Below are 26,626 nucleotides of genomic sequence, written 5' to 3'. Positions count from 1 at the left end.
CTGCCCAAGGGAGGGCTGGGGGCACAGTTAGGAGACAAGGACCCACAGAGAAGCCTAATCCTCACTCTCTGGGCATGTGGGGTGTCCTGTCAGGTCTGAGTGGCTGGCCATGCCCTGTAGGTGGAGATCCCGGCCCTCTGACTCCTGGGATGGGATGCAGGGGTGGGCAGGGAGCAGGGCTTGGGCTTGCTAGAAAGCGACAAACCCACGAGGTCCCCAAAGCCAGCAAGAGGCCTCGGGGCCACACACACCGTCTCCAGTGTTCCCCTCTAAGAGGCCTGGCGGGACCAGCCTCATGCAGCCACCTACTCCTCCCACCCACCTGCAGCCTCGAGGGACGGCGCTGACAGACGCTGGCACAGGGAGGGACTGCATCCCCGAGTGCTCAGAAACAGACCCCCGCCCGCACGCCTGCCAGAGCTGCGCCTGCTCAGTGACCGCGACGCGCCTGAAACCCAGACCCCGGCCCCCAGGTGCAGCCTCGGCCATCCCCCTAGAGCGCGTGGCCCCAGGCACGCACTCTGTGGCGGTGACCCATGGTGACTCCCTTGGCAGGTTCTCAGAGCTGGTGGACGGCAGAGGGCGAGTGAGTGCCAAGTTTGGGGGCTCGCCTGGCAAATCGGTCACCGTGAGATCGCGTGAGTGCCTCGGCCAGCCTCAGGGGCCTCACTGCCACCTCCTCAGGCCCATGTCCCCAGCATGATGAGGGATGAGGCCCCTAGCACCTGGGCTTAAAGACCACCCCAAGCACCCGATACCACCTCCAACAGGGACGCAGCAAAACGTAGGCCCTTGCATCTGCACAGGCTCACAGGGGCCATCCCGATATGCCAGAATGGTTTGAAGTGCAGGCTGTTGGCAGGGCTCAGGGTCAGGAGGAGGTTTGAGGCGCAGAAGCTGGACTTGCCAAGTCAGGAGTCCCAGTGTAGCTTAGCGAGCAGGAAGCTAGAGAACGCAGTACCATCTAACTCCTTGCTACTCAAAGTGAGGTCCTCGGACCAGCAGCACAAGCCTCACCCACGGGGCTTCTAGATGGGCAGGATCCCACCCAGAGCTGTGCAGTTGGAATCTGTGTTTAATAAGAAGCCAAGTGATTCGCACGCATGTTACAGTCTACAGACTGCACCTCTCCATCACTTAAGAGACTGTGTCCCAGGTTCAGATCCTGCTCAACCTGAACTAATGGACCACCTGTGGCAGACCAGAGGGCCACTCTGCCTAGCCCTAGCACCGCAGGGCATGAGCGCTGTGTTGAGATGGCCTGGCCCCTTCCCACATGGTTTAGCAGGAGGGGTTGGGCTAGAAGGTATTCCCCAAGACTGTGGCACAGCAGGCCAGAAGCTGCATGCCCATGGGCTGTCCCTGCTCTCAAGGCCCTTAGGACCCTAGGCAGGGCAGCCCAGGCCTCATCCTCCCCAGTAAACCAGGTCCTGTTCTCACAGAATTCCCTGGCACAGAACCTAATTACCAGTTTAGTGAGAATTCTCAACCAGCACAAACATTTCCAGGCCAGAGAAGAAAAGGGACAGTGATGAGCAGGTGGGAGCAGTGAAGCCCCTGTGACCAGCAGAGAAGGAGCAGAAGGGCTCATCAGACATGATGACCAGGAAGAGGTGTCTAGGAAGCTACGAAGGCTGGGCTGTGACCCAGACACCCTCCTAAAGCCACAGAAGCAATCATAAAAAGCCCAAGCGCGCAGGCAGGGACCCCACAGAGAAGCTGACTTGCATTTAGGGTTGGCCAAGTGCAAGGTCTGCCTGAGGGTAGATGTAAAGGGAAGAGGTACCACAGCCCCAAGAAGCAGGGGTGGAGGGAGCAGAGAGTGGAATTTGACCTTAAGAAGGATAGCACAGCATCAGCCACCTGGAAGGATAGGGCCATTGGATCAGATAGGACATTTCGCCCCGGCTCAGGCCACCAGTGACCTTCACCAAAGCAGCTCTGAGTTTCAGCAGGAGGGTTAGGGCTGACCCCCACCTGGAGAAAAGCTATCCTGCTGAAGGCAGCTCTGGGGCCCAGGGGACTCTGCCCCAATGGTGGGGATGGTCAGCAAATGAATGGGCCACACCGAGCCCTTACCACAGCAATCTCTATAGCCCCAGGGAGAGAAGCAGCTCTAGAAGGCAGCCCAAGAACAATCCTGGGCATGAGGCAGCAAGCTTTGGGGTCAGCACACTGGAACATTTTGATTTCTCCTAGAACCCACGGCTCCGGTGCAGCTTGAAAACATGGAGGAAGACCCAAAGCAGGTGCCTGAACAGGTCAGCCTGGCCCTCCAGCTTCCTGAACACCGCATTGACAAGGATGGGGAAAGTAAGTCAGCAGGTGTGGACTTCCAGAGCTGACCATCCTAGGGGGGCCTTAAGGGCCGTAGGTGGGGGCGGGGGGGGCACCCATAGTGAAGAAGTGGCAGACTGAGAGCTGCCCAAGGAGCAACCAAGCTCATCATTCTGGAAAGGGTGGGGTGAACCAGACGACACTTTTACAGACAAGGAACAAGACTGGAAAGCAGAGCCCCCCAGACTATCCAGGACTGCCTTGGAGGGACTGGCCCTCCATTGCAGAGATGGCCCTTCCTTCCCTCCACGTAAAGCTGAGCTCACCCCGTACCTCTCCACAGAGGAGATATATGGCAGGACACGGTGGACATGGAGAGGCAGCCACTGACTGTGTTCCATACAAAGGTGGCCAGACAGACCCATGCTCGGTGTACAGGGCCAGCAGGGCCTTGCTGGGCACAAGGGGCATGGGCCTGTCTGGGGAGACCCACCCCTGCAGGGTGCAGCATTTCCCCTTTGGGCATGTGTTCCTTACACCAACTCAGACTCTGGCTCTACCTTCCCTCCTCGCTCTAACCCTTGGGGCTCTGGCCCTCCAGGGACAGTTCTTCTAGGACCCAGTGGTTCAGACTCTGCTCGCATAGCAAGCAGACCACAAGGAAGGCAGGATACTCGCTAAGGGTGAGCCAAGTGCCCAGGATGGCCCATCTGAAGATACATGCCACCTGCAGACCTGCCCCAGGCTACCCAAGGACAGAGGCATCAGGAGAACCTGCACTGGAGAGTGTGGTGGCAGACAGTGGCCTCAGCAAAGTCACAGCCAGCAGGCTCCCCTCGTGGTGCAAGGTCTGGAGCCAGGGCTGGCCCTAGCAAGCAGCAAGAGTCGGATGGAGCCAGGGAATGATTCTGTTAGTTAAGGTGGGGTTCAGAGTAAAGACACGCATGTTGCCATTGCCTTATAAGTGAGAAAAGCACATGTTTCATTGTACAGTTTGTGTTGTTAGCCCTCCCCAATATTAGACATTTCATTTCATAAAACTCAGGAACTAGTGGGATGTGAATGACCTCTCCTGGGTGCCTTCTGAAGGAGAGGTTCAAGGTGGTACCAGACTGGCCCCAGATGTCCCTGTAGTCTGCAGTGTTTGCTAACATAAGGGATGCAGGCTAACCAGAGGATGGGCAAAAGTGATTTTAGGTGATAAGCAGGGGGAAAAAAGTCATTAACAGCCCCCAGGTGCACCCAGTGAATCATGGTTTTTTGTTCCTGTTACATCTGATATGGGTCTATGACAGCACCTTTTATTTAGTTTAGTTAAGTTAGCATTTTTTTTTAAGTTAGCTTTTGATAAGATGATGGCCTTTAGATCTGGAACCCATGAACTAGAACATGAGTAGGAACTCGTATCTTGCTGTTGTCCCCCTGTTCACCTCGAGCCTGGATTTCGTGTTTACGGTCCCTTTGCTCTGCTGTAGGGTGGGCAGTGAGGAGGAGCGCTCTTGCTACATATCCACATATGCCTGAACTGTAGGTTTCTTGTTACAAGGTGAGAGCCTGGCTGTTTCCAGCCTCCCTGACCTGTGTTCTCGCTGCATGTCTACAGTGAAGCTGATCAGTGCTGCTATGTGGACGCAGCTCGCTTATTCCCAACTGAGCATCTGGTTTGCCGGTAACCTCACCACAGCCTTGTCTGCTCAGCTCAGATGGTCCCTGGGCCGCTCTGTTCTTCTTACATATGTCTTCTGGCACATGTGCAATATAGATACTAGGGCATAGGGTGTATGAAAGCCCCAGTCACAAGAAGACACTAAATTGTTTTCTAAGTGGGGACATCAGTTGACAGTTGTCCAGCCATGATTAAGAGATGTGGTTAATCAGTCTCTCCAGACCTGATCTTGCTGGGTTTCCAGATCCTGTCAGCAGCATGGGTGTGAAGGGTGCCCCTTGGGATCTGGATTTGTGTCTCTTGGATGCTGATACAATCAAGCATCTTTCACTGGTATTGACCAAAGGCTCTGGGTCCACTGCTCTGATCCACTGTTTGGACTTCCTAGAGCCAACACCAGGGGTTTCAATGGCACTATGTTTAGGGAGGTTTGCCGTCCCTTTGACCTCAGTGTCACCTGCTCTTGGTCTTCTATAAAAGTTTACAATCATCTTATTAAGTCCCATCAAAGTACTTATTGGTACTTTACATGGCCAAATGTTTGAGGACCTATCTGCCTGAAAATACTTAGTAGCTCTCACGTTTGAAGGGCAATTGGAGTGGGTATAAAATTTGAGGTTCAGAGTTCCTCTACCTTCAGTTCTTCAAACACTTCCCTTGTCATCTTCTGTCCGGTGTTGCTCTCCATGCATGTCAGTCTTGCTCTTGTTTCCTTGTAGGATATCTGCCTGTTTTCTCTGGGAGCTATTAGACTTTTCTTTCTCATGGAAAGGAGGATCTCCAGAGAGCCCTAGACACCCAAAGAGCACAATTAACACTCTTGACTGGCGTTTTCTCATCAAGCAACCCCCAGGTTAAGGCCGGACCTTTGGAATGCCACAGCTCATGGTAGCTCATGGAGAGGAGGAGGGTTCCCAAGATTATATATAACCTGCCACCATGGAGATCTGGAGTGGACACTAAGACTAGTCAAATTCTTCATGTTTTTCCCAATTCTCACCCCAAAAGGGCTTTGGAACTCTCCTGGTTTTATCCCCTGGACACCAGAGAGAGGCAGGTAGTTTCCATCCTTGGCCAACAGCAGGCAAGGGCAGAACTAAAACCTCTTTACTCTGTAACTTATTGTCACATAGGAGCCACCCACTGCCACCACTCCAGACTGCAGCCATATCCCTGTCTCCTACCCTGTTCAAAACAGCCATCTCTGTTTTATTTGTTTGTTTTTGTTTTTGTTTTTACTTTAACGGGCATGCATGTTACAACAAACTCAGATTTAGGCGGGCTGACTTCACAGGGTGAGGCTATAGTGGGCAGTGCCCTGGGAGAAACCCCACTGCTGCAGGAACTGCAGGCTTCAGGCCTCAGCTGCCCACGAGTGGAACAAATTATCAGTCAGGCTCTGCAGCCTGGTGTCCCAGTTACAAAGAGTGAGGACTGCTGGCCCAGGCTCACAGGTTCTAAATACCCCTGCACACTGCCATGTTCTGTAAGGTTGTCATAAAATATCTCTGGACAATTGTTTATAGTGTCTAAATTCCATGTCCTATTTGACCCCCTATTGTCAAAACTTACTCCAAAGCAATGGTAATCAGGTCAGTGAGAAACTGGCAGAAGGACGGACTTACGATAAATGGAATAGAATTGAGTCAAGAAATAAACCCATACATCTGTGGTCAACTGATCTCAACAAGGGGCCAAGACCCTTGTTGAGATCAGACCCCTACCTCACACCATATACAAAATAAACTCAAAGCAGATCAAATACCTAAATCTAACAACTAAAACTATAAAACTCTTAGGAAAAGACATGTGTAAATCTTCATGACCTTGAGTGTGGCAAAAGATTTTAGATATGATACCAAAAGCATGAGCAACAAAAGAGGGGGAAAAAAAAGACACTGTTTAAAGCTTTTTGTGCTTCAAAGGATGCCATCAGGGAGTGAGAAGGCAACCCAGAGAATGAGAGAAAATATATGCAAATCATATACCTGAAAGACATTTGTATGTAAAATATATAAGTAACTCATGTGACTGAATAAAAGGAAAATAACCCAATTAAGAAATAGGCAAAGTATCTGAACACTTGTTTCTCCAAGGAGAATACACAAATGGCCAAGAAGCCCATGAAAAAGATTACTGACATCATCAGTCATCAGGGAAATGCTAATCAAGACCACAGTGAGATGCCACTTCATAGCAGCTAGGATGGCTGGAATGAAGAGATGCAGCGAGCACAGTGAGGATATGTAGAAGCTAGAACTACAAACACTGCTGGCAGGAATGCAGAGTGGTACAACTGCTTTGGGGTAAACAAGAGTCTGGTCATTCCTCAAAGAATTAAACACAGAGTTATCATATGACCCAGAAAATTCCTAGGTATATACTCCTAGGTATGTATATACCCAAGAGAAATGAAAACAGATGCCCACACAGGGACTTGTACATGAATGTTCGTAATAGCATCATGCACCATTGCCAAAAGATGGAAACAATCAAAATGTCCTCCAACTGATGAATGGATAAACAAAACATGGTCTATCCACACAATGGAACATTATCCCACCATATGAAGTACTGACACAGGCTGTAAGATAAGATGAACCTTGAAAACATCATAAGTATAAGAAGCTAGTCACAAAGGACTCCATATGATTCCATTCTTATGGAAGTCCAGAATAGGGAAATCTACAGTGACAGGAAGTAGATAAGTGGTTGCTTGGCACTGAGGGTGGGCGTGAGGGTATGGAGAGTGACAGCTAAAGAGTAGGCAGTTTCTTTCCAGAATGATAAAAAAAAAAAAAAAACATTGCAAAATTGACTACTGTAATGGGTGCACATGTCTTTGAATATGTTAAGAACTTAAAATGGGTGAATTATATGGTATTTAAGTTCTACCTCAACAAAATGGTTTTTAAAATGTCATGTGCTGAACAGTGTTTAGGGTATCCCCTTTGTATAGGAAAGTGGTGAAGGGGAAATATAAATATACCTATTTTCTTGTATTTAAAAGAAGTAAAACTAATAAAAAATGGTTATATGAGGAAGGAAAGAACAAGGAAGTAAAAGTATGGAGATGGATGCTAGACTTCTCTGAATGTATCTCTGTATTTTAGATTTTAGAACCAAGGAGAAAATTTTTCATGACACACATAAAAAGCAACACCTAAAAATTGAAAACAAACTGCAATAAACTCATTTATCCTGTTGATGGCATAACCACACAGGAAAAAGTTATCTCAAGTGATTTTAAAAATAGCCTTCTAGTCATTCATTCCTAGAGGGATATATTCTAATAACTTATTACAAGGATTGCAAGAAATTTAAAGTGGCACTCAAGGCTCTTAATGCTTGTAGTAATGCTGGTAATTTTTAAGAACTGTTACAAGTACATTGTGGGTAATGAAAATAATTGTATCAATGTCACAAAGATTTTCAGTGTAAAGAGACACAATATAAAATCAAGGAAGTTAAAGAGTGCCTGGGTGGCCCAGTCGGTTGAGCATCTGCCTTCAGACGCTCAATAATCTCAGCTTCCTGGGATCGGGCCCCACGTGGTGCTCCTTGCTGAGAGGGGAGTCTGCTTCTCTTTCTGCCCCTCCCCCCCAATACTCATTCTCTCTCAAATAAAATCTTTTTAAAAATTTTTTTTTAATTTTTTTAAAAATCAAGGAAGTAAAGGCCTGTGTTTCCCTTAACTATTGATATAAACTCACAATTTGCTTATATTTATTCTTAAATCTAAGTTCCTAGTTCTACTAAAAAGTCCCCAAGCACGGGACACCCCCCCCCCCAGGAGCAGTGAGCACCTCAGGCACCCAGACTATGGGCTCTAGATGCCCAATAAAAGGAACCAGAGGTCTTTGAGAAGTGGCTGATTCAAAGCCTGAAGCAGAATTGGACAAAATGTGCCCAGGACATACTTGTAAAACAATCAAGCTTTTCAAAAACAATAGGGATCTTGTCTAAAGGGCACAGGAGTCAACCTGGAAGACCCCCACAGGCTTAGAATGGGTACCTGGGGCATCAAAAAGACTAATTGCAGCAGCCAACTGACCCCCATCAAATATGTAAGAATCTGAGTTCATGATAACGCTGAAAGAAAGCACAACCTGCTGGTCCCTAGAGCTGGCTGGGGACCAATGCTTACTTTCCAAGTGTACAAATAAAGGACAGGAATGAAGCATTTGTCTGGCCTTGCCTGGATGGATTATAATTCAGGGTGACCAGGTGGTGGGCAAGGGAAAAAAGGTCTTCATAGAAGACTTTCTGGCTAAAGAGACAGAAGAGTGACAGGCTGGGTTAGATGATGGATCTGTGACCTAGACTCAAGATCTCTGTGACCGCTCAAGCCATCCGGTGCAGAGCCTATCAGAATTTCCTCCTGGATTAATCAGGCTGCCAATGCTAAACTCACAATCAGTTCTCACATCACTAAAACTGGAACTGGAGACCTGTCCCGCCTCCTGGAGTGGCTGAAGGGTGAAGCGGTCTTGCAAAGACTGCTTGAACCTGAATCCTATCAAGCCTCTCTCTCTGAGGGGCTCAATTTACAAAAAATTTCTCAATTTACAGAAAACGTGGAGATGGGGGATGAGTTAATGCTACAAGAAAGCATTAGGTTAAATCCAGGAGGGGGATTCTCTAGGACAAATGACCTGGTTTCTTTAATAAGGGGGGCGGGGGGAATAAATGCAGAGGGAAGGAAAATGAAAAGTTACAGATTAAAAGAGAGACACATCAAACTATGGCAGTGGGTACTTAAGAATCCTAATGAGGGACGCCTGGGTGGCTCAGTTGGTTAAGCAGCTGCCTTCGGCTCAGGTCATGATCCCAGCGTCCTGGGATTGAGTCCCACATCGGGCTCCTTGCTCCACGGGGAGCCTGCTTCTCCCTCTGACTCTGCCTTCCACTCTGTCTGCCTGTGCTCGCTCTCTCTCTGACAAATAAATAAATAAATAAAATTTAAAAAAAAAAAAAAAGAATCCTAATGAGATCAGACCACTGGAAATGACATTTTAAAGATGATCAGGGAAACCTGAACAAGGATTGCAATTTCTTATGGTACTAAGGAGCTACTGCTGATTTCACAATGACAGAGTTGTGCTTATATAAGTTTGTCAAGTCTGTACGCATTAGATACTTGCTGTATTTATAGGTGAAATGGTTTCTATGAACTGCTTTGAAATTCTTTAACAAGAGGAAGAGAGACGCACAGAGAAATGGGAATGCTAATAGGCTGCCTTCTGGGGTCCTGACAACTAACTGCTCATGGCCTGTTCACAGACACCCCTGGGAACTGTTCAGAAAATCCCTGTCAGAATGGAGGCACCTGCGTGCCAGGTATGGACACCCACAGCTGTGACTGCAACCCAGGGTTCAAAGGCAGACGCTGTGAGCTTGGTAAGTTGGGGACCACTTTCTCCTATGGGGACCACAGGGGCCTATGCCTCAAGACACCTGTCACAACAGGCTGTGCTAGGCCTACTAGAGTGGGTTTGCCACAAGGACCTCAAACCTCAAGATGCCAGGACAGGGGCCCAGCCTCAGTGCCCCAGACTTCTGAATGCCCAGGTAGGGATATTCAGAGGCAGTGAGTCACTCGGCCTCTCACCGCCCCGAAGCTGCCCAGACAAGCAGAGGGTCTGGGGGCAGCCAGAAAGCAAGGGACATGGAGCGCCCCATAGCCAGAGGTGGGTGCAGGGGGCTCTTTGCTTCGGGGGCCAGACATGGTGGTAAGACAGAAAGAGCCACAGGCCTCCCTAAGAACGTGGGACTGAAGATGGGAGGTGGGTGGACAGAAGTCCCCATACCAGCTGCACCATCCTGCGGCCTATCAGACTCCTCCCAGCCCTAAGGGAAAACAGCCTGGGGACTTCCGGGACTCAAGTACCCTGCAGTTGCAGGAAGGAGGAGCACTTGCTCAGCATGGCGCCCCTGTAAGCCCCTTTTCCTTTGTGCAGCCTGTAAAAAGGTGCCCCAGCCCTGCACTCGGCTCTTCTCAGAGACAAAGGCCGTGCCGGTCTGGGAAGGAGGCGCCTGTCACCACATGTAAGTTTCTTTCCTGATTTCACCACATTCGTGGGAAGTTCTTGACTTCCAGAGAAGTGCCTTCATGAAGTCCAGTTCACCCACACTCACGAGAACTGAGGAGCTCTAGGGGTCATGGTGATATAAGGGCTTGTACCCATTCCCTCCAGCAGATGAATCAGGAAGCTGAGGCCCTGAACCTATGCAGGGAACGCCAGTCTCCTGGCTGAGCCCTGGGGCCTTCCTTTCCCACAGCCTCAAATGGCACCAGTCCCTCTCCAGTGGATAGCAGGGCCACGAGTACATCAATGCCAGCAAATGACATTCCTCTCCTCTCTGCCTCAGAGCCCCCTGGAAAGAGCAACAACAGCACAGGAGAACTTGAGTCTCCACCCTGCCATTAAGTCATGACATTCATGCCTCAGTTTCCCCATCAGTAAAGTGGGCTATACAGGGAAAGCTTGCCTAGTTCACCATGTAGGACCTTCCTTAATTACACTCTGTGACTCTGTGGTTCACACTTCCAATATATTCAGTCAGCATATTTTTATCAGCCCCTACTGTATACCAGGCACAGCTCTAGACACTCAGTACATGGCAGTGAGCAGAACTGGCCAAAGCTCTGCCCTTGCAATCTATACACCCTGGACATGGAAGGCAGAACACAGGGAGCAGAAGGACGTTATGCAGTGTTCTAGAAAGTGGTCAGGGTTGGGGAAAAGGAAGAGATGAATAGGTGGGCGAAGGAGAGCCAGGGTTGGGGACAGGGAAGGCCAGCTGCAGCATTCAAAAGGGTGTCGGGAACTCTCATGGAAACATTGAACAGACATGGAGGGGATATCTGAAGGAAGAACCTTCCAGAAAGTCAAATTATCGGCTGCCAAGGCCCAAGATCAGGAGCATGTCTGCTTGTCTGAGGAGCAGCAAGGAGGCCAGAGGGGCTGGAGGAGACCAAGGGGGAGCAGTGGTTGGGTAGGGCAGGAAGAGCCCAGCCGGGCTTTGGAGGCCCTTCGAAGGATTCCAGCATATGTTCTTTTGAAATGGGAGCTACTGAGGATACTGAACAGAGGAGTGGGCTGTTCGATTGTGTCTGAAGGTCACTCTGACTGGGATGTAGGAAAGCCAGGTAGAAGGCTTGATTTAAACTTGGACATGAAGCCAGACTTAACACAGTACAGGAAAATACATCCTGATTTGCACTAGGCTCTGAGGATCCATGTGCACAGACCATCTGAATTTGGGTTCTGTGGAATGGCAGTCCTAATTCTCAGTGCCCCCCATATTCCAACTGTGCCAGTGACCCCAGTGCTTGCTAGTTAGTGATCCACTAGGACCACCAAGCCTGATGACAAGAGCCCAGCCCCTGTCAACAGCTTTTCATACTTTCACTTTAACGCATATGGGTCTGAACATCACTCTCTTGTATTTGGCACAAAGTTGGGTCTTGCTTTATATCTGACATCTCTGATTTTTACTGGAGTGTCTGTACCATTACCTGTTACTATAATGATGATGTGATTGGGTTTAAATCCATCACATTGCTGGGTGCTTTCTATGTGTCCTATCTGACCATTTTTCCTTTATTTCTCTTTCCCTGCCTACTTTGCGATTAATTCTTCCTTAGCCTTCTAATTTGCCAGCATTGTTGGTTCACTGGTTATACTTGTCTGGTTTAACTTTCTAGTGGCTGCTGTGGGATTTGCAGTATACTTTCAACCCCCCACAATATCCATTTGCTGTTGCTCTCTGACCTCAGCGTCCTGGAAGGGACCCTGCAGTAGCGGGCTCCACTTCCCCTCATGCACCCAGCTCTCGTAGCCAGATGCACTACTCACTCATAGTCTATGACCCATATGATATGGTATGTTTGATCCCCAAAGAGCAGTGTTTATCTTTGTAAACACTGCTGAGTAGAACGTCTTTTATTAGTCCGTGTTTACCATTCCCAGCACCTGGCACTCTTTTACAGACCTGAGATGCTCCTGGGTACTACTGGCCTTTGCCTCCAGAACTCACTGTGACTTTTCGTATAGTGCAGGTCTGCCAGTGATTAACCCTCTCTGCTCTGGTCTGTCTGTAAAGGGTTCTGTTTCACCTTCATTCTTGAAGGATATATTTGCCGAGTATAGAATTCCTGGCTGAGAACTGTTTTTTCTTAGCACTCAGGAGTGCCCGTTTTCTGCCTTGGCATAGCTGTGCTCATTCTCACCTGTGAGCATGTATGCCCCGGCCCCGTGGCTGCTCTGATGTCTCTTTACTACCATTGCTGGGAAACTGAGGCACTCTGCTGTGGATGTGTACGTGTTTTTGCTCACAAGACTTTGTTAAGCTTCTGTCTCTGGGGTCTTGGTTTTCATCAACTCTGGAAAATTTGGGCCATTAGTTCTTCAGTTTTTCCTCCCATCCATTCATTTCTCTCCTGTTTTGCAACTCCAGTCATGCAGGTGTTAGACTGAGGCCACCCTTCTCTCTACTTAGTTGTGCCTTGATTCCACAGTGGGGCCTTCGCATCCTGTGGTCTGTCCTCTGCACTGCCTTTATAACCCACCACTAACTCCATTCCACGAGACCTTCATCTCACACTCTGGGTGTTATCATCTCTAGAAATTCCACTTAGTCCTTTCTTGGATCCTCCATTTCTCTTCTCATTGTTTCTATTTTCCTTCAGATCACTGAACAGGTGGGACCAAATCTTTAACACATGTTTTAAGGGCCTTGTCTGCTGTTCCTGCCATTGCTCTCACCGCTGGGTGTCTATTTAATTACTGTTTGCTGCCTATGGGTCACACTTTCTTGAGGCTTTGTATGAGCCTTTGAATATCTTGTCATTTTTTTGTTGGATGCTGGACTTTTTAACCTTTTGGTCCTGAATGCTAAGTTTTATGTTTATTTCCCAAAATGTTTCATTTTGTTCTCCAAGATGGTTAATTTTAGTCTGGTCCTTTGGAAGCCTTTTAGGGTGGTTGAACCTTAATTCTGGGTTAATTTTGCTCCACTTCTAAGCCATGACCTTTCTGAAGTTTCTAGTTCGTGAATGGCCTGCAGTAACTCAGCTGTTTAGCTGAGTTCTCTTTGCCCAGCCTCACGGGGTTCTCCCCTATGTATGCACAGTTTCATCTTCAAAGGGATCCCTGTACTGGCCTTAGGAGCTCTTCCTCTGCATAGCTCCCTCCCCCCAAGTGCCCTACACACTCTAGCTGCTTCTGCCTCCTCAGCTCACTGTGACCCTTGCTTGCCTTCCACCCCACCTCCCCCGCTCAACCACCCTGCAATGTAATCCAAAAAGTGCTTCTGGACCAAACTCCAAGGAGATCACAGAGGTCATTTCATTTGTTTCCCTTCTCTCAAGAATTATAATCTCGCACTGCTTTCTAACATCTGAAAAGAACTGCTTTTAATATTTTGCCCAATTCTCTGGTTGTTCAAACTGGGGGGTTAATTCCAAATCCTGTTACTCCCTGAAGACCAAAAGCAGAAGTCTCACCAAAGGCCTAAAATCCCATGGGCTGTCCCAGACTGAGCATGAGTTGGAGCTTTGCCCATCAAACTCCCTGGATCTCTCTTTTCAACAGCTCTGACATTTGAGAGCTTTAGCAAGAACAGAAACACTTCCCTGTTCATTACCATCTACAAATTTATGAGAGAAGTAGTATGAGTAATTCTCATTCCACACAAAACTGAGGTCTAAGTTCCAGAGACATACTCAAAGGAGACTAGTTAATAAATGGGAGGAGGGGCTAGAAGTCTGCACTGTACACATCAAACACCTGCATCTCCAGGGCTCTCCAACTTCTCCAAGAATTTCCCTTAGGACCCAGGAATGACCTTGCGCTGTCTCAAGTCTTCACCGCTGAGTGAACTGCCTCAAGAGGGACATGTCCTCGAAATCTCTTATTTTATCTTTTAATATCATATTTTGCCTACACTCCTCAAAATGGATGTATCTTATGTAAATCATACCTTAGTGAAGTTAATTTTTTTTTAATTACATGACTTTCATGTTGGACATTTTAACACATCCCTACGAGGTAAAGTTTTAGTAGGAAACTAATAGCCTTTCCGTCAAACACCTGCACAGTGACTGGTGGATGCAAGTAGCCTAGCTGAAGCAGCTGGGCAACACTCTGCTCTAGTTTCCAGCTTTACACAACTTTCTTGTGACACAGGTACAAAAGAGTCTACAAAGTGCATCAGGACATCTGCTTCAAAGAGAGCTGTGAAAGCACAAGCGTCAAGAAAACCCCAAACAGGTGCCATCTTGGGGCGGAGGCCCACAGTGTGTCTGGCCTGTAGTTCACAGGGTAGCAGGGCAAGGGGGGCTCGGGACTGAACACTGCGGGGAGCCAAAGTCCTGTGGGCCAAGCCAGGCTGTCTTGTCTATGCAAATCTGTAGCCCTGCATAGCACATACCTGTACATCTGAATACATACAGATTAGTACAGCTGAGCATGGTGGGTGCTGGGGGAGTCACACGGTGGGTCATGGGGGGTGGGTCACACAGTAGGTGCTGGGAGGGGATCGCAGAGTGGGTGCTGGGGGAAGGCACACAGTGGGTGCTGGGAGGGGATCACATGGTGGGTGCCAGGGGGAGGTCACATGGTGGGTGCCAGGAGGGGATCACACGGTAGGTGCTGGGAGGGAATCACACAGTGGATGCTGAGGGGAGGTCACACGCTAGGTGCTAGGAGGGGATCACATGGTGCACGCTGGGAGGGGCTCACATGGTGGACGCTGGGAGGGGCTCACATGGTGGGTGCTCAGGGTCACTCCGGTGCTAGAATTGGGAAGCACAGAACATTACTGACAGATGCAAGTATATAACTGTATATATAGTATATCTCTATTTTTTACTCACTCACAGCCAGGTTCTTTCGCCAGAGGGCTCAAGGGAGTCATAGGAATTATTACATAATGTGCTGCATGAATGCGTTGGGGGCCTTCCCAACAGCAGACTCCTCACCCCAGTCACTCTGCACAGAGCCTGGGAGCCACACCCCCTAGGGCTTGCATTCCTGAGTGCCCGGAAATGCAATTCAACACCTGCTTGACCTAGCGCAGTACCTGTCTCTTCCACTTTCCTTCTTCTACACCCCGCTTTCCTTCCCGTGACTTACAGCCAGCCAAGGGGACACACATAGACTAAAATGCTAATCTCTGCATCAGTGTCTCACTGATGGTGCTCTCCAAAATGGAATATATGTGAGGCAAAGACTGGACACCAGCAGGCAGCTTGGGTTCCAGGTATATCTTTTTCATAAGCCACCTTTCTCTATTTCAGGAAACACAGTAACAGTCCAACACTGAAGAAATCTTAGAGTACAGGTACGTTCCCCACCATGGCTGGCAGAGCTGCGGGAAAGCTAGAGCGGCTGTCCTAGCATGTGACCTCCAGGAGGGCTGCTGTCTACCTGGGGAGCTCAGCTGTGCCCTCTTTATTACAAACTCCCAGACCAGGAGTTTCAGAATTCCCTGAGGGGGTTAAAATGGGAGAGAAAAAAAATACCTAAGGCCTCCCAATAGACATAAACCAGACACAGATGCATTTCCAAGTGGAAATAAGGCCATCTGAATCCCACTGACTCCAAGCAAACGGAGAAACCCCTTTCCCATCAGCAGCAACAACTGGAAGTGGGCACAGGGGTTGAGTACTCAAGGAGGTGGGACTGAGAAGGGCATCTAGAAGGGGTGGCAGCAGGGGAGGAATGGGAGAGGACAGTGGGTGGGGCCCGGGATGCCCAGATATAGGAGTGCGGGGGTTCAAGGGAGGGCCTCCCAGACCCTGAGAATGGCTATCTATCGAAAGAAAAAATGGGGTGTGGGGCCTTGATCACATAACTTTGGAGAAATCCTGAAGACTCTCCCACTAGAGAATTCCCAACGGACACAGGAACCCTAAACACTGGAATCCTAAAATGAAAGAAACTTTTTAACTCTATTCCTGCTTAATCTGGCATTTTCCAAAGTCTTCTGGCAACTCAACACCCTCCAACCCTTACCCCCTCCCACCCCAATAAACTGTCAAAGTCTTCATTACAGTCAGGGAGATACTGGGTTGAATCATGGCGACCCACCTACACCTGTACTCAGTCTCACATTGAGCGCAGTTTCTTTCTTTCTTTTTTTTAAGATTTTATTTATTTATTTGACAGAGAGATCACAAGTAGGCAGAGAGGCAGGCAGAGAGAGAGGAGGAAGCAGGCTCCCTGCTGAGCAGAAAGCCCCATGTGGGACTCAATCCCAGGACCCTGAGACCATGACCTGAGCTGAAGGCAGAGGCTTAATCCACTGAGCCACCCAGGTGCCCCCTTGAGCACAGTTTCTTGTCAGCATGATGTCACGGGGAACAAGGGGGGAACTGAGCTGGCCTAAGGCAGCTTCCACCTTCCACTCCATAAATGAGCCTCAAAGTAGTCCATGTTCCTGGTGCTGAGAGGGCAGTGAGGCACCCTGGGGAACAAGCAGCTTCAGGAACAGGCTACACTGTCTTATGGGGCTGAGGAGATGAGGAAGAAATGTTACTCAGAACCTTATAAAGAAGCTGAAGCAAAAGAGCTTCACAGATGTAGGCTGACATCACACGAAGAACATCCGCACCAGCCAAGCGGGGAAGGCTGAGGCTGGGATCTGCGGGGCGTGGGCTTGGCAAATAGCCCCTGGCAGATTTTTCCAAAAGCCTATGTTCAGTTCCTGCCTCCTCAAAGGCATTACTTCCCCTCCCACCTTATGCTCCCAAGACACACAAATCCAAAACATGCTCCACAGCTCATAAACAATTCACTACTAGGATTAAGAACACACAAACATAATTTGGGTTTCAAATATTTTTATCACAGTAAGACACCTGAAACAGCAATACCTTTATTTTTCCAACTCAGCAAATCCATTTCTATAAAAACAAATCAGAAAACCTCAACTACCAAATTATCAAATACTAGCTTTTAGAATACCCATTCTTGAAACAATGGAGCAAATGCAAATAAACTGGAATTCGTTTCAACCCAGAGGAACAGGGGGCAGCCCCAGTCTTCAGGGAAAGGATCCAAGGACATAGCCAGCTGGAAGGGAGCAGCCTGAAGCTTTTAGCATTAATGGCAGCAATGCTCCCCCAATGTCCCCGGCCCTGGGCCACGTAGTCCCTTCTCTCAGCACATCTCCCTCCTGTCCACGGCCACACTAGAGGCAGGAACATTGGGTCCTCTGGGGGCAGGGACCGAGGGCTGCTCAGAGAAACTGAAGCTGCATTTTAAAGAGGAATGGGTGTCATTCCCCTCATGCCCCGGTCTCTTTTTTCTTTAAGGGTTTCGGGACGTTCTTGTTACACTCCATCAACCTCATGAGCTCCTAAAGCCCAGGAAGGTGGGGTCTAAAATTGGACTGAAAGGACACCCTGAAAGACCAGGCCCTGGCTCGCATCTGTCCCCTCTGCGGCTTCTCTCTAGAAGATGGACGGCCAAGGCCAGGCAGGGTCCAGCCCACCTCTCTTCAAGGCCACACCAGGGAGACCCTCTGGGCCAAATCACCTCCCAGTCCTACAATGCATGAAACAAGCCTGTGTTGTAGCCCTGGCTGCCATCTCCTACAGGGACAGTCTGCACCATGGCCAGGGAGCAACTGCCATGTGCACCTGGGCCCTGGATGAGCAGGGCTGCCAGCCAGCAAGGCTCCTGCAGCATCCAGGAACCAGTTCTCAGATTCCAAAGTCAGAGGGCAATTTTCCGCCTGAGACCTAACAATCAAACTGAGAGGAACTGCCTTCCGGCTTCCACAGCAGAGACAGTGGTGCCAGGAAGGGTTGGTGGTGAGGCCAGACAGAAAGGGAAGCCAAGTTCTAGGCGCCCCACCCAACTCTCCTCCAGCAAATTCTTTGTGCTGGTATGTGGTGGACTACAGCCCCATCACATGGACCAGTAGATTATAAAAGACAAAGTGTTCATTCATACTAAGATGGAGTTTAGACACTTTTAGTCTTCAACTTTTTCTCAGTGACTGTTTTAGGTTTTGTGGACCAACCTGTCTCTGTGGCAACTACTCAGCTTGGCACTGGTGGCACAACCACAGTCACAGACAAGTGACCCTAAAGGTGTGGCTGTTCCAGTGAAACCACATTTACTAAATGAGGGGGCAAATTTCCTGGCCACACTTGGCCAAGCCCTGGTCTATCGAGTCACCCAGGCCTCAGCCTTATGCAGAGAAAGCTACCCACCACCACACTGATGACAAGTGGCATGGCATGGCACCAAGAGCCCCGAGCCTCACAGAAGCACAACGTGACACCCCAACACGTGCAGAGCCTTAACACCATGGAGATGGACGACCGGGGTAGGCCAGACCCGACCCAGCTCAAGACTGCTTCAGTCCTCGACTCGAGTGGCACTCGTCCAGGCTGCCAGCTAGCGTGGTCTTTCACACATTTTCCTCTTCAGCAGAATGTGGCCCTGGCTTGCCGCAGGGGCTTCCCCACACACTTCTGACCGCTCTGGCTTCTCCCTGCAGAGGAGGCGCAAGCCATGCAAGCCAACCCCACCTCGGGTCTGCAGAGCATCGTAGCAGCTGACTCAAGCCCCCACTCATCTGCCACGTACTCTGTCCCAAGTGAGCCCTACAGCCACAGAGGGCACGCCTTCTCATCTTTTATAAAAACATTGTTGGAAGAGTTAAGAGTATATTTTAGGCTTTTTATTAAAATTTTGTGTGCACATATCTGTGTTTTACACAATTTGTTTTCAGAGAGGAGGAACCGTCATTTCAAGAAGTCTCTACTGTACCCATAGCGCCCCCGGCGTCCCAGGCCCACCCGGAGAAGACGGCCGTGCTCAGTCCGGGGCACTGGCACTGGGCGAATCAAGAGAACACCAAGGCCATGCATGTGTACTGCTGACTTTTGCTGTGTCGCCAGGACCAGTCACTGTGTATCTATGTAAGCTACAGCATCGCTAGCAAGTGGCAAGATCAAGTGTTATCACTGGAAAAATAGATGAAGCTCTACTATGATGTTAATGACCTCAACCCCTCAGCCATGAGAACACTAATGTGTTCCAGTTTTTAACTTAGAAACATTTTGTTTCTACAAGAAATAGTCTACTGAATCCTGAGCTTGGTGCTGTGTTGTCTTATGATTAACTCCTCTTGATGTTTTACAAATTAGATTATCTAGTAAAAAGACTTCGTGATGCAAAGGAATTACAATTCATCCTGGAAACATTCTAAATGAGACACTGCTTTTTTTTTTCTTCACAAAATCCCTTCAAAAACTCCAGCGTCTTCCTCAAACATACAAACTCTACCCAAGGAAATTAATATTAATGCAATCAAAATTTTCAGGTGCATAAAAATTCATTTCTTTATCAAAATGAAAGGAGCAATCATGAGTTACTAAGTTAGCCACACTAATCATGCAAATTTATAACTCTGAGTCCCCTGACTGGACATAAGAACCCACCTGAGGTTCCACAGAAAGTGTCGGTCGGTTGGGGATGCCACAAAATGGAAGAGTAAGTGAAAACAGTGGCAGAGTGAAATGTCTTCATTTTTAGTAATTTTGCCCATGGCCAAGAAAACCAGTAAAGACAAAGCCTTCCTTCCCATTGCATGTGGGCTGTCACAGAGGCGGGTGAGGAGACCTGTGCCAACACCACAGCTCTCCTGCCAGCAAGCCCAACAGGCACCTCTCTCAGCCGGGGCTCTTCCCGTGGCTGCCTCCTGCCACCACATCTCACTCCCACACACGGGTATTCACTGAGCTACTTTTCTTTGCAGAAAATGTCTTTCTTTTTGCCATCATGCTGGAATATAAGCCCAGAAAAAAACAAAAGCATCCACACCTCAGTGCTGAGTCCCCACAGTAAACACAGCTCACATCTCCCAGCAGCATTCTGGTAAACACAGGAAAGGAACTTAAAAACTCAGTTATTTACTTTCTTTTAAACAAAAGAAACATAAGCAGTGTCAGCCTGCTTCCAATCGGACATTCCCACAAACCCATACAACTGTATTCTGCTGCACCAGGCCATCAGGCAGCTCCTAGGCCTCAGCATTGCTGATGTTTCAGGCTGCACGGCCCTGTCTGCAGCTGCCCTATGCACCAAAGGACGGTTCACGGCAACCCAGCCCCCAGCCGCTGGACCCAATGGCACCCTCCCTCAGTCCTAACAACCAAAAATGTCCTCAGATGTTGCTGGATGCTCCCTGGGGTCAAGATCACTCCAGGTAGAAACTGCTGCCTGACAAGACTCTTACTCAGTCTCTGCAGGGAAAATAAGGCCAAGCGGTTTTACCTAGTTGTTAAAATGCTGTCAAGTCCTGGATTTTGGTCATATCACCAAAAATGCTTTCTGTATCAACAACCATGTGCCAGCTCCCCTCAAGGAAGGGATGCCCAGGACATTCTGGGGTGCACCAGTCCTCCCTCATAGAGCCCATGCCATGAGGGCTGGGCCTCTACCTCAGAGACAACTAACATCAAAACCCACCCCCGACCCAACTCTTTAAATCACCCCTCAGCTCCCCCGGTTTCCCAAGGGGACTCCCGCCACCACAGTGTCCTAGGAGCTCCCTGAAGGACACCAGGCCCCACCCCGCTCGAAGACCCTGTGCAAGTGCTCTTCTCCTCCGGTCTCAGAAGCTGCCTCTGTGAGATGGGCGATGGGGAGTTGACAGGATGACACCGCCCCCCCAACCCCCTCCCGTTCTGCCACACTCCAGGGCAGCACTCACTAGCAACCACAAACTGTGGGCCTGCAGACAGCCCACAAGCCAGGAGCAAAGCCAACTTCCCTGAAAGGTCAGAGCCAGGGCCCATTCGTCCCAGAGAAAGAGAAAAGTACCCGAACACTCAGCTGGCATTAAGCAGCTGTGCAAAATGAAACCATCACTAACCACCTTCCTTGACAATGCTGTACACTGAACACAATTATGAAGTAGTATTTGTGGATTAAAAACACAAGTGTTTTGGGGGAAAACCTGCTACTTGTTTGCATAAAATAAAGTGCTGTGATGTATTAAAACCTCAGTGCCTACTCATAATTTCATCTTTATCACTGTAAGGAAATGTAAAATGACACTTGAACCAGAGTCAAGAACCCCATTCCCCACACTGTCATGAAGTTATCACATATCAACAGAGGAAAAAAACAAAACCAAATGTTGAGGTATTGAGTCCCCTGATTTTAACAGCTCAGTCTGTCTTCCACACAGGAAGGAAGAGGGCCCCCCACAGAAACCTAACAACAGATCAAACCAAGACAGCTCCTGTTTAGTCTGACCCACTTCTCAGGTGATTTATAATATGTTTCACCAAAAGACCAGTTTTAGAAGGAAAAATAATATGACAAGGTCCAAGTAAAACTCTCGAAAACTTTGAGAAATTCATAATACTCTTTGGTATTGCTGGGCTCTTCATTCCCAACCTCCATCCTCCCGTCACTCTTCGACCTCCTCCTCTTCCTCGTCCTCATCCTCATCCTCATCCAGACTTAAGCTTTTGCTGTAAGGCATGTGGCTCTTAGACCCCTCTTCCTCCTCCCGAGCAAAGAGCTTCTTAAAAACTTCAAACTCCTCAGTGGAGGAACAGGCTGTCCTGGCCAGAAACTCAGCTTCTGAGACTCTGAGAATGTCCTTAAGAAGAGGATTGGGAATCTGTGTCTGACCCTTCTTATCAGGGGTTTGGTACCGTCCTAGGCGCTCGAGGAACACGTGTCTCTGCTTGATCTTGGTTATGGAGTATTGCAGGAAGTCGGTCCGCACCATGTCTGAGTGTTTAACCCCCATCCTAAAATAGGCATACTGGGAAGACAGACACAGTTAGAGGAGTCCCGGGCACAGTAACCTACAACCTGTCCTGCCACTGTCTGTAATCAATGCAAGCTATCCAAAGTACTCACAAAAAAGCTGCCCAACCAGCGGTGCCAGGACTCTCTATGATGCCCTGCATTTGTGTGATGGCTAACAGTTTTCAAAGCATTTTCAAATTCATATTGAGAAAAACTTAGCAGAAAATAGAGGGGCAAGAGGGATAAATTCAGTTGTTTCTCAGAAAAAAAAAATATGAGTACTGAAAGAACAGGCAAAAAATTCAGCAAACATCTAGCAATTTGACCTAAGTTGTCATAATTGTTATCCCAAAATTAGGACAACTGTCAAAATTATGCTTCCAAAATCAATATGCAGAATATGTTCTAAAGAAAGGAAGATTTTTAGCTCTTTTTAAATTAGCTACTTCAAAGAGAGACCCCATTTGGACCCTAGGAATAGGACTGGGTCATTCATTATTAACAGAAGAAAAGCTGCAGGGTGGGTTTTCTGTAAAGAAGTGAAAGACCAGAGCTAGGTTCTCTCTGGCTGGTATATGCAAAGAGGATCTAAGCTTTTCAGCTCATCCACTCACGCTCGGGGTGCCTGTGGCTTCTCTTTCATGGAAATGACCCTCACTACAACTAACATGTTGTTACTTCCCAAAACCCCTACCGGTCATCCTCACCTGGAATTTGTATTCCAGTTCACCGGGGTCCTCCCGAAGAACATAGGGGCATCTGTGTAAAATCTTGGTCACCTGTTGTACCGTGAAAAGACATTTCTCCTTGAGAACACCAACAATGCTGTCAATGTCCCTCTGATGCATGGTGAAGATTTCAGGGCAACAGAGAAGCACCGTCTTTAGTTTCCCTGCAGAACATAAAAAAAGATAAGTATATAATTTTAGGATATTACAGAAAAACAAGGGGCTCGCCACATCTAAGCCAGCATTTGAAAAGAGAAGAAGGATGCACTCCTCCCCGTTAGTGGCGGTTTCCAATGCCTGCCCAGGAGCACATGGCAGTGGGAGGGACCAGAAGAACACATCTCCTCACTGATCCCCTCCCTGCTATAAAAAGGAGGCCTCTTACTGGCCTCCCAGCTGAATGGCATAAACCTCTTATTCTTGGCTTCCTCCCCTTGCCCTCTTCATCTAAAGAATTTCCCAGGGGATCTACTGGAAGGAGCAGACAGTAGAAGGAGACAGTAGATTCCCCCACATGGGGGCTGCAGGTTTACACTTCGTTCCACAGTAAAATAGTCACTGAAGCGAACAACCAATGTTCCTAAGATCTGGGAGCCCGAACTCAATGAAAAGGGAGTTCCACGATTGTTAGGGTCCATAATCAAAGGAGCGAGACTAATACAAAGCGAAGGTCAAGCAAAGTTTTATTTCATGCCAAGCATCATTAATCAAACCGACCAGTTTGATTCTTTGTTTGACATTCGCTTTATATCAGTCTTGCTCCTTTGATTACAGACCCTAACACGATAATAATTATTAATACAATAATAACGAGAATACTCATGAGGCACAGCCACAAACATTAATGCCCTAATTAGTGGGGTGACCATATCTTTTATCACATTAGGGCAACACTGAGCAAAAGAGGTCCTATTAACGGATTAGGGTAACTGAGACTACCAATGGGAAATTGGGGCCTATGGTCTTCCCATGGATAGCTGGGCAAAATTCAGCATCTGGAAACTTAAAATCACTTATTTAAACTGGTATTAACAATCTTTCTAACAGATGAGCTACTCATTGTCTTGCTAAAATGTCTCTAGAATGACTTTCAGGAGTTTGGATTTTCCCTCTGCAGCAGAAGGCTTTGCTAAACTTCGTAACATGTAATCACAGCATATAACTATTAAATTTAGCCTTTTAGATTATACTGCAACAGGCAATCTGTCAAGAGAACCGCATAAGGCTATGTTCTTCCTTATCTTCTGAAAGCCTCTGAAATTCATCGCCAAACAACAGTATCTCCCCCCCCCCCCACCAACAATATCTTATCAGTAGGGATCAAAAAATGGAACAATACAGTGGCCCTCCTGGGGTCAACGTGCATAAGGATCCCTGGGACTCTCATGGGCTCCCAGCCCCCTTCTCCTCAAGGCCTACCCGGGGATCCAATGAAATCCTAGAATCCTTGAGATGTGAATCTTATTGGGGGAATAGTCACTTCTCTGTTTCTTAGGAGTCTGGGACAATCTCGGGTTCCACTGGAACCCAAATCTTTACAAGGGACCTTATAGAAAGCCTTTGGCTTTACGTTGTACAGACAACACTTCAAGCTAAGGTAAATATCAATGACTGCATAGGTACGTGAACGTTACTGCCACACACTGACCTCTACCTGCTGAGCACAAGCACATACCACAGGCTCACCACCCATTCAGTGTTCCAGAAGCTAGAGCCCCCACACTGAGCAAACCAGACAAGTGACCCCATTCCCTCTGGCAGTGCCATCTGCAGAGGTCACTGCTTCTCACCTCCAAGCCAAACCACACATTACTCTCAAGAACTTCCCCCAGAACCCTCCCCTAGCCCATCCCATCTGGGTTACTTGCCCCCCAAACCCAACTCCTCAGCACTGGACATAAAATCAGGGCCTTCTTGTACCTTCTCCAAGACCAAGCTTTCGCAGATAGCTAGAGCGCTTCTTCATGTGCAGTATAGGCAGTTTCAACAACTGAGGACTTTGCTTCAAGGCCATGTACACAGGCTCTGGGTTCAAACCCAAGAGTATTAATTCTGAAATGATGTCCAGCAACTGTTGAGTGTGTGTACTTGGCCACAGATGGAGCAATCCGTTAATGTGGACGTCACTGAAACCCATGTCCAGGAGGGAACTGATGACCTTCTCTCGCTCCACAAATCCTGGAGCCACGGGAGTCCTCCGCTTCTCAAGGGAGTACTGAGTGAAACGCATCCTGCACGCTGGTTCCTGCACGTACGTTCTGGATTCCACATGGGATAACTTCTCAAGGCCCCCTCCATTGGAGGCTGTGGTCAGTTTATACAATAAACATGGACACGTCCTTTTCTGTTCTCCTCGATGGGTCTGCCTAGCAACATGGGCCCAGGTGAGGGGGACCAGGCGGTGCCAGTCGAAGACCTGTGAGACACAGCACCAAACGGGGATCAGCTCCTCACCACTCCAATGCAGAGGAGACCACGGGATTCTGGAGCCATGTTATTTAGTACCTTGGTCCCACAGAACAATAGCAAGCTTTACAACAACCTGCAAACTCCAATCTGAGCATGAAAAGCCTGCAGAGAAGGCAGCGTTCGTACAGAGAACAGAGCATCATGACAGCCAAACAAGTCTCTACCAGCTCCTGGAACCCTAACAGAGGGGACATAGCAGGGAGGAGCAGAAGAGAACTATCCCAAGGCCAGCGGTAAAGGGCGTTTGGGTGTGTGCCGGTCCTTTTCCTCTACCCTCTAAGGGGCAGCGACTGGTGCAGCAGATTGAATTGAAAATAGAGGAGCAGGAAGACAGAAACCAAAGTGTATCAGTATTCACGTGACCGCTCACAAAAGGGGTCGCACCCTAAACCTAAGTCCCGGCTCAACACTCAGGAAGAAGAGAGGCTTCTGCAGGAGGAACGTAGGAGATGATGTGGCGGTAAAACCAGGCAGAAGAGACCACCCTGGAGCCGCACTCCCGGAAGCCTGCTTTTCTGCAGAGATTGCGAATCTCCGAGAAGACCTCAAGCCCTCGTTCTCTGTCGCTATGTCCCACGTACGACAGCAGGCAATCACTCCCAGGCCAACAGCGAGGGTGCGAGCTGGTTCCCACCCTGAAGCCCGGGACCTCACGCGCGTCCGCACACTCCCGACCCCGCCCCACAGGACCCAGCTCCACACACCCCGCGTCACAGGACCCGGAGCCACAGGACCCAGCTCCACACAACCCGCGTCACAGGATCCCGCTCCACAGGACCCCGCCCCACAGACCCCGCGCCACAGGACCGGTCAGATGCCCACGCCAAGCGCCCGAGCGCTCCACGCTCTCGCGCTCCCGTCCTATCGGCGCGCCCGCCGCTCCCTCCACCCAGCCGCCGGGAAGGCTCCGCTTGCCAGAAAAAACACCCGGCGGCGGCTCCTCCGCAACCGCGCAGAGCCCCAGCACCGAGCGCCACCTCACCTGCCGGCGGAGCGCCGCCATGGCCTGCAAGAGGCGACTCGCCGGTCCGCACTTCCGCTCTTCCCCCGGCAAGCGCTTCCGCCCTCGGCTGTCCACATTCCGCCCTCCCGCTGGCAAGCGCGTGCGCGCGGAAGGCGCGTTCCGCTGCGGCCCCGCCCCTGCTCCTCCTGCCGGCGCCGCCCGGCTTTTTCGTCCTCCAGGGCTCTCCGCCCCGCACGGCAAAAGCACAGCGCCCTCCCTCGCACCCGCTCCGCACCCGTGCGGGCGGTCTGGCGCGTCGGAGCGCGGGTACGCAGGGGCGCGGGGCTCCCTCCCCGCTCGTTGGCTGCCTCCCCCTGGCGGGCGCTCCCGGCACTGCGCCGGCCCCGCCCCGAGACTCGGAGTCGGAAACTCAAAGTCCCCGCCCCGCGGCCGCCGGGGAGGCTGGTTTGTTCGCCGATTGTCACTCCAGCTTTCTTCTTCAAATGTCCAGCTGTCGACACCTCGGAATAAACTTGTGCTTTACACTCGAAACTTTAAGGATCCCCTCGTGAGCCATCCGACCCCGGGATGGAGCCCGTCCGTGAGCCTAAACCGGAAACCGGCGCCGGGAGTGAGGCGCGGAAACTGCCGCCATCTGGGCTCCCAGCGGGCGCGTACAGAGACCTGCCGCCTGAGGCTTTCCGCGGGGAACACCCTCAGGGCGCCGGACCTACTGTCACCCGTGGGA

At 49.4% G+C, this 26,626-nt stretch overlaps 2 protein-coding genes across 18 annotated transcripts in view; one reads left to right on the top strand and one right to left on the bottom strand.

Annotated features, from left to right (window-relative positions):
- The window catches only part of SNED1 (sushi, nidogen and EGF like domains 1), an 84,287-nt gene extending 63,314 nt beyond the window's left edge, over positions 1 to 20,973 (top strand). For 12 of the 15 annotated variants that reach the window (XM_082689711.1, XM_082689703.1, XM_082689701.1 and 9 more), the window contains 8 exons: positions 329 to 473; positions 556 to 638; positions 2,200 to 2,313; positions 9,227 to 9,343; positions 9,904 to 9,991; positions 14,137 to 14,220; positions 15,249 to 15,292; positions 17,268 to 20,973. In XM_082689711.1, the coding sequence (XP_082545837.1) occupies positions 329 to 473; positions 556 to 638; positions 2,200 to 2,313; positions 9,227 to 9,343; positions 9,904 to 9,991; positions 14,137 to 14,220; positions 15,249 to 15,285 (668 nt within the window). In that variant the 3' untranslated portion in view covers positions 15,286 to 15,292; positions 17,268 to 20,973. Of the gene's footprint in view, positions 1 to 328; positions 474 to 555; positions 639 to 2,199; positions 2,314 to 9,226; positions 9,344 to 9,903; positions 9,992 to 14,136; positions 14,221 to 15,248; positions 15,293 to 17,267 lie in introns of those variants that run through there. The other 3 variants (XM_082689710.1, XM_082689705.1, XM_082689704.1) reach the window with 3 other exon arrangements.
- Positions 1 to 26,372, bottom strand: part of MTERF4 (mitochondrial transcription termination factor 4) — a 58,171-nt gene extending 31,799 nt beyond the window's left edge. Inside the window, exons 1-4 of one of the 3 annotated variants that reach the window (XM_082689723.1) lie at positions 25,918 to 26,269; positions 24,387 to 24,882; positions 22,446 to 22,630; positions 18,632 to 21,751 (exon numbers count right to left, since the gene is read on the bottom strand). In XM_082689723.1, the coding sequence (XP_082545849.1) occupies positions 21,389 to 21,751; positions 22,446 to 22,630; positions 24,387 to 24,882; positions 25,918 to 25,938 (1,065 nt within the window). In that variant the 5' untranslated portion in view covers positions 25,939 to 26,269 and the 3' untranslated portion in view covers positions 18,632 to 21,388. Of the gene's footprint in view, positions 1 to 18,631; positions 21,752 to 22,445; positions 22,631 to 24,386; positions 24,883 to 25,917 lie in introns of those variants that run through there. The other 2 variants (XM_082689725.1, XM_082689724.1) reach the window with 2 other exon arrangements.
- Between the last annotated feature and the right edge of the window lie 254 nt (positions 26,373 to 26,626).

The sequence above is a fragment of the Mustela nivalis genome (genome assembly GCF_964662115.1).
Source record: "Mustela nivalis genome assembly, chromosome: 11".
Taxonomy (NCBI): domain Eukaryota; kingdom Metazoa; phylum Chordata; class Mammalia; order Carnivora; family Mustelidae; genus Mustela; species Mustela nivalis.
Note: the sequence above shows the minus strand (reverse complement) of the source record. Positions and strands in the feature narration are given on the sequence as shown.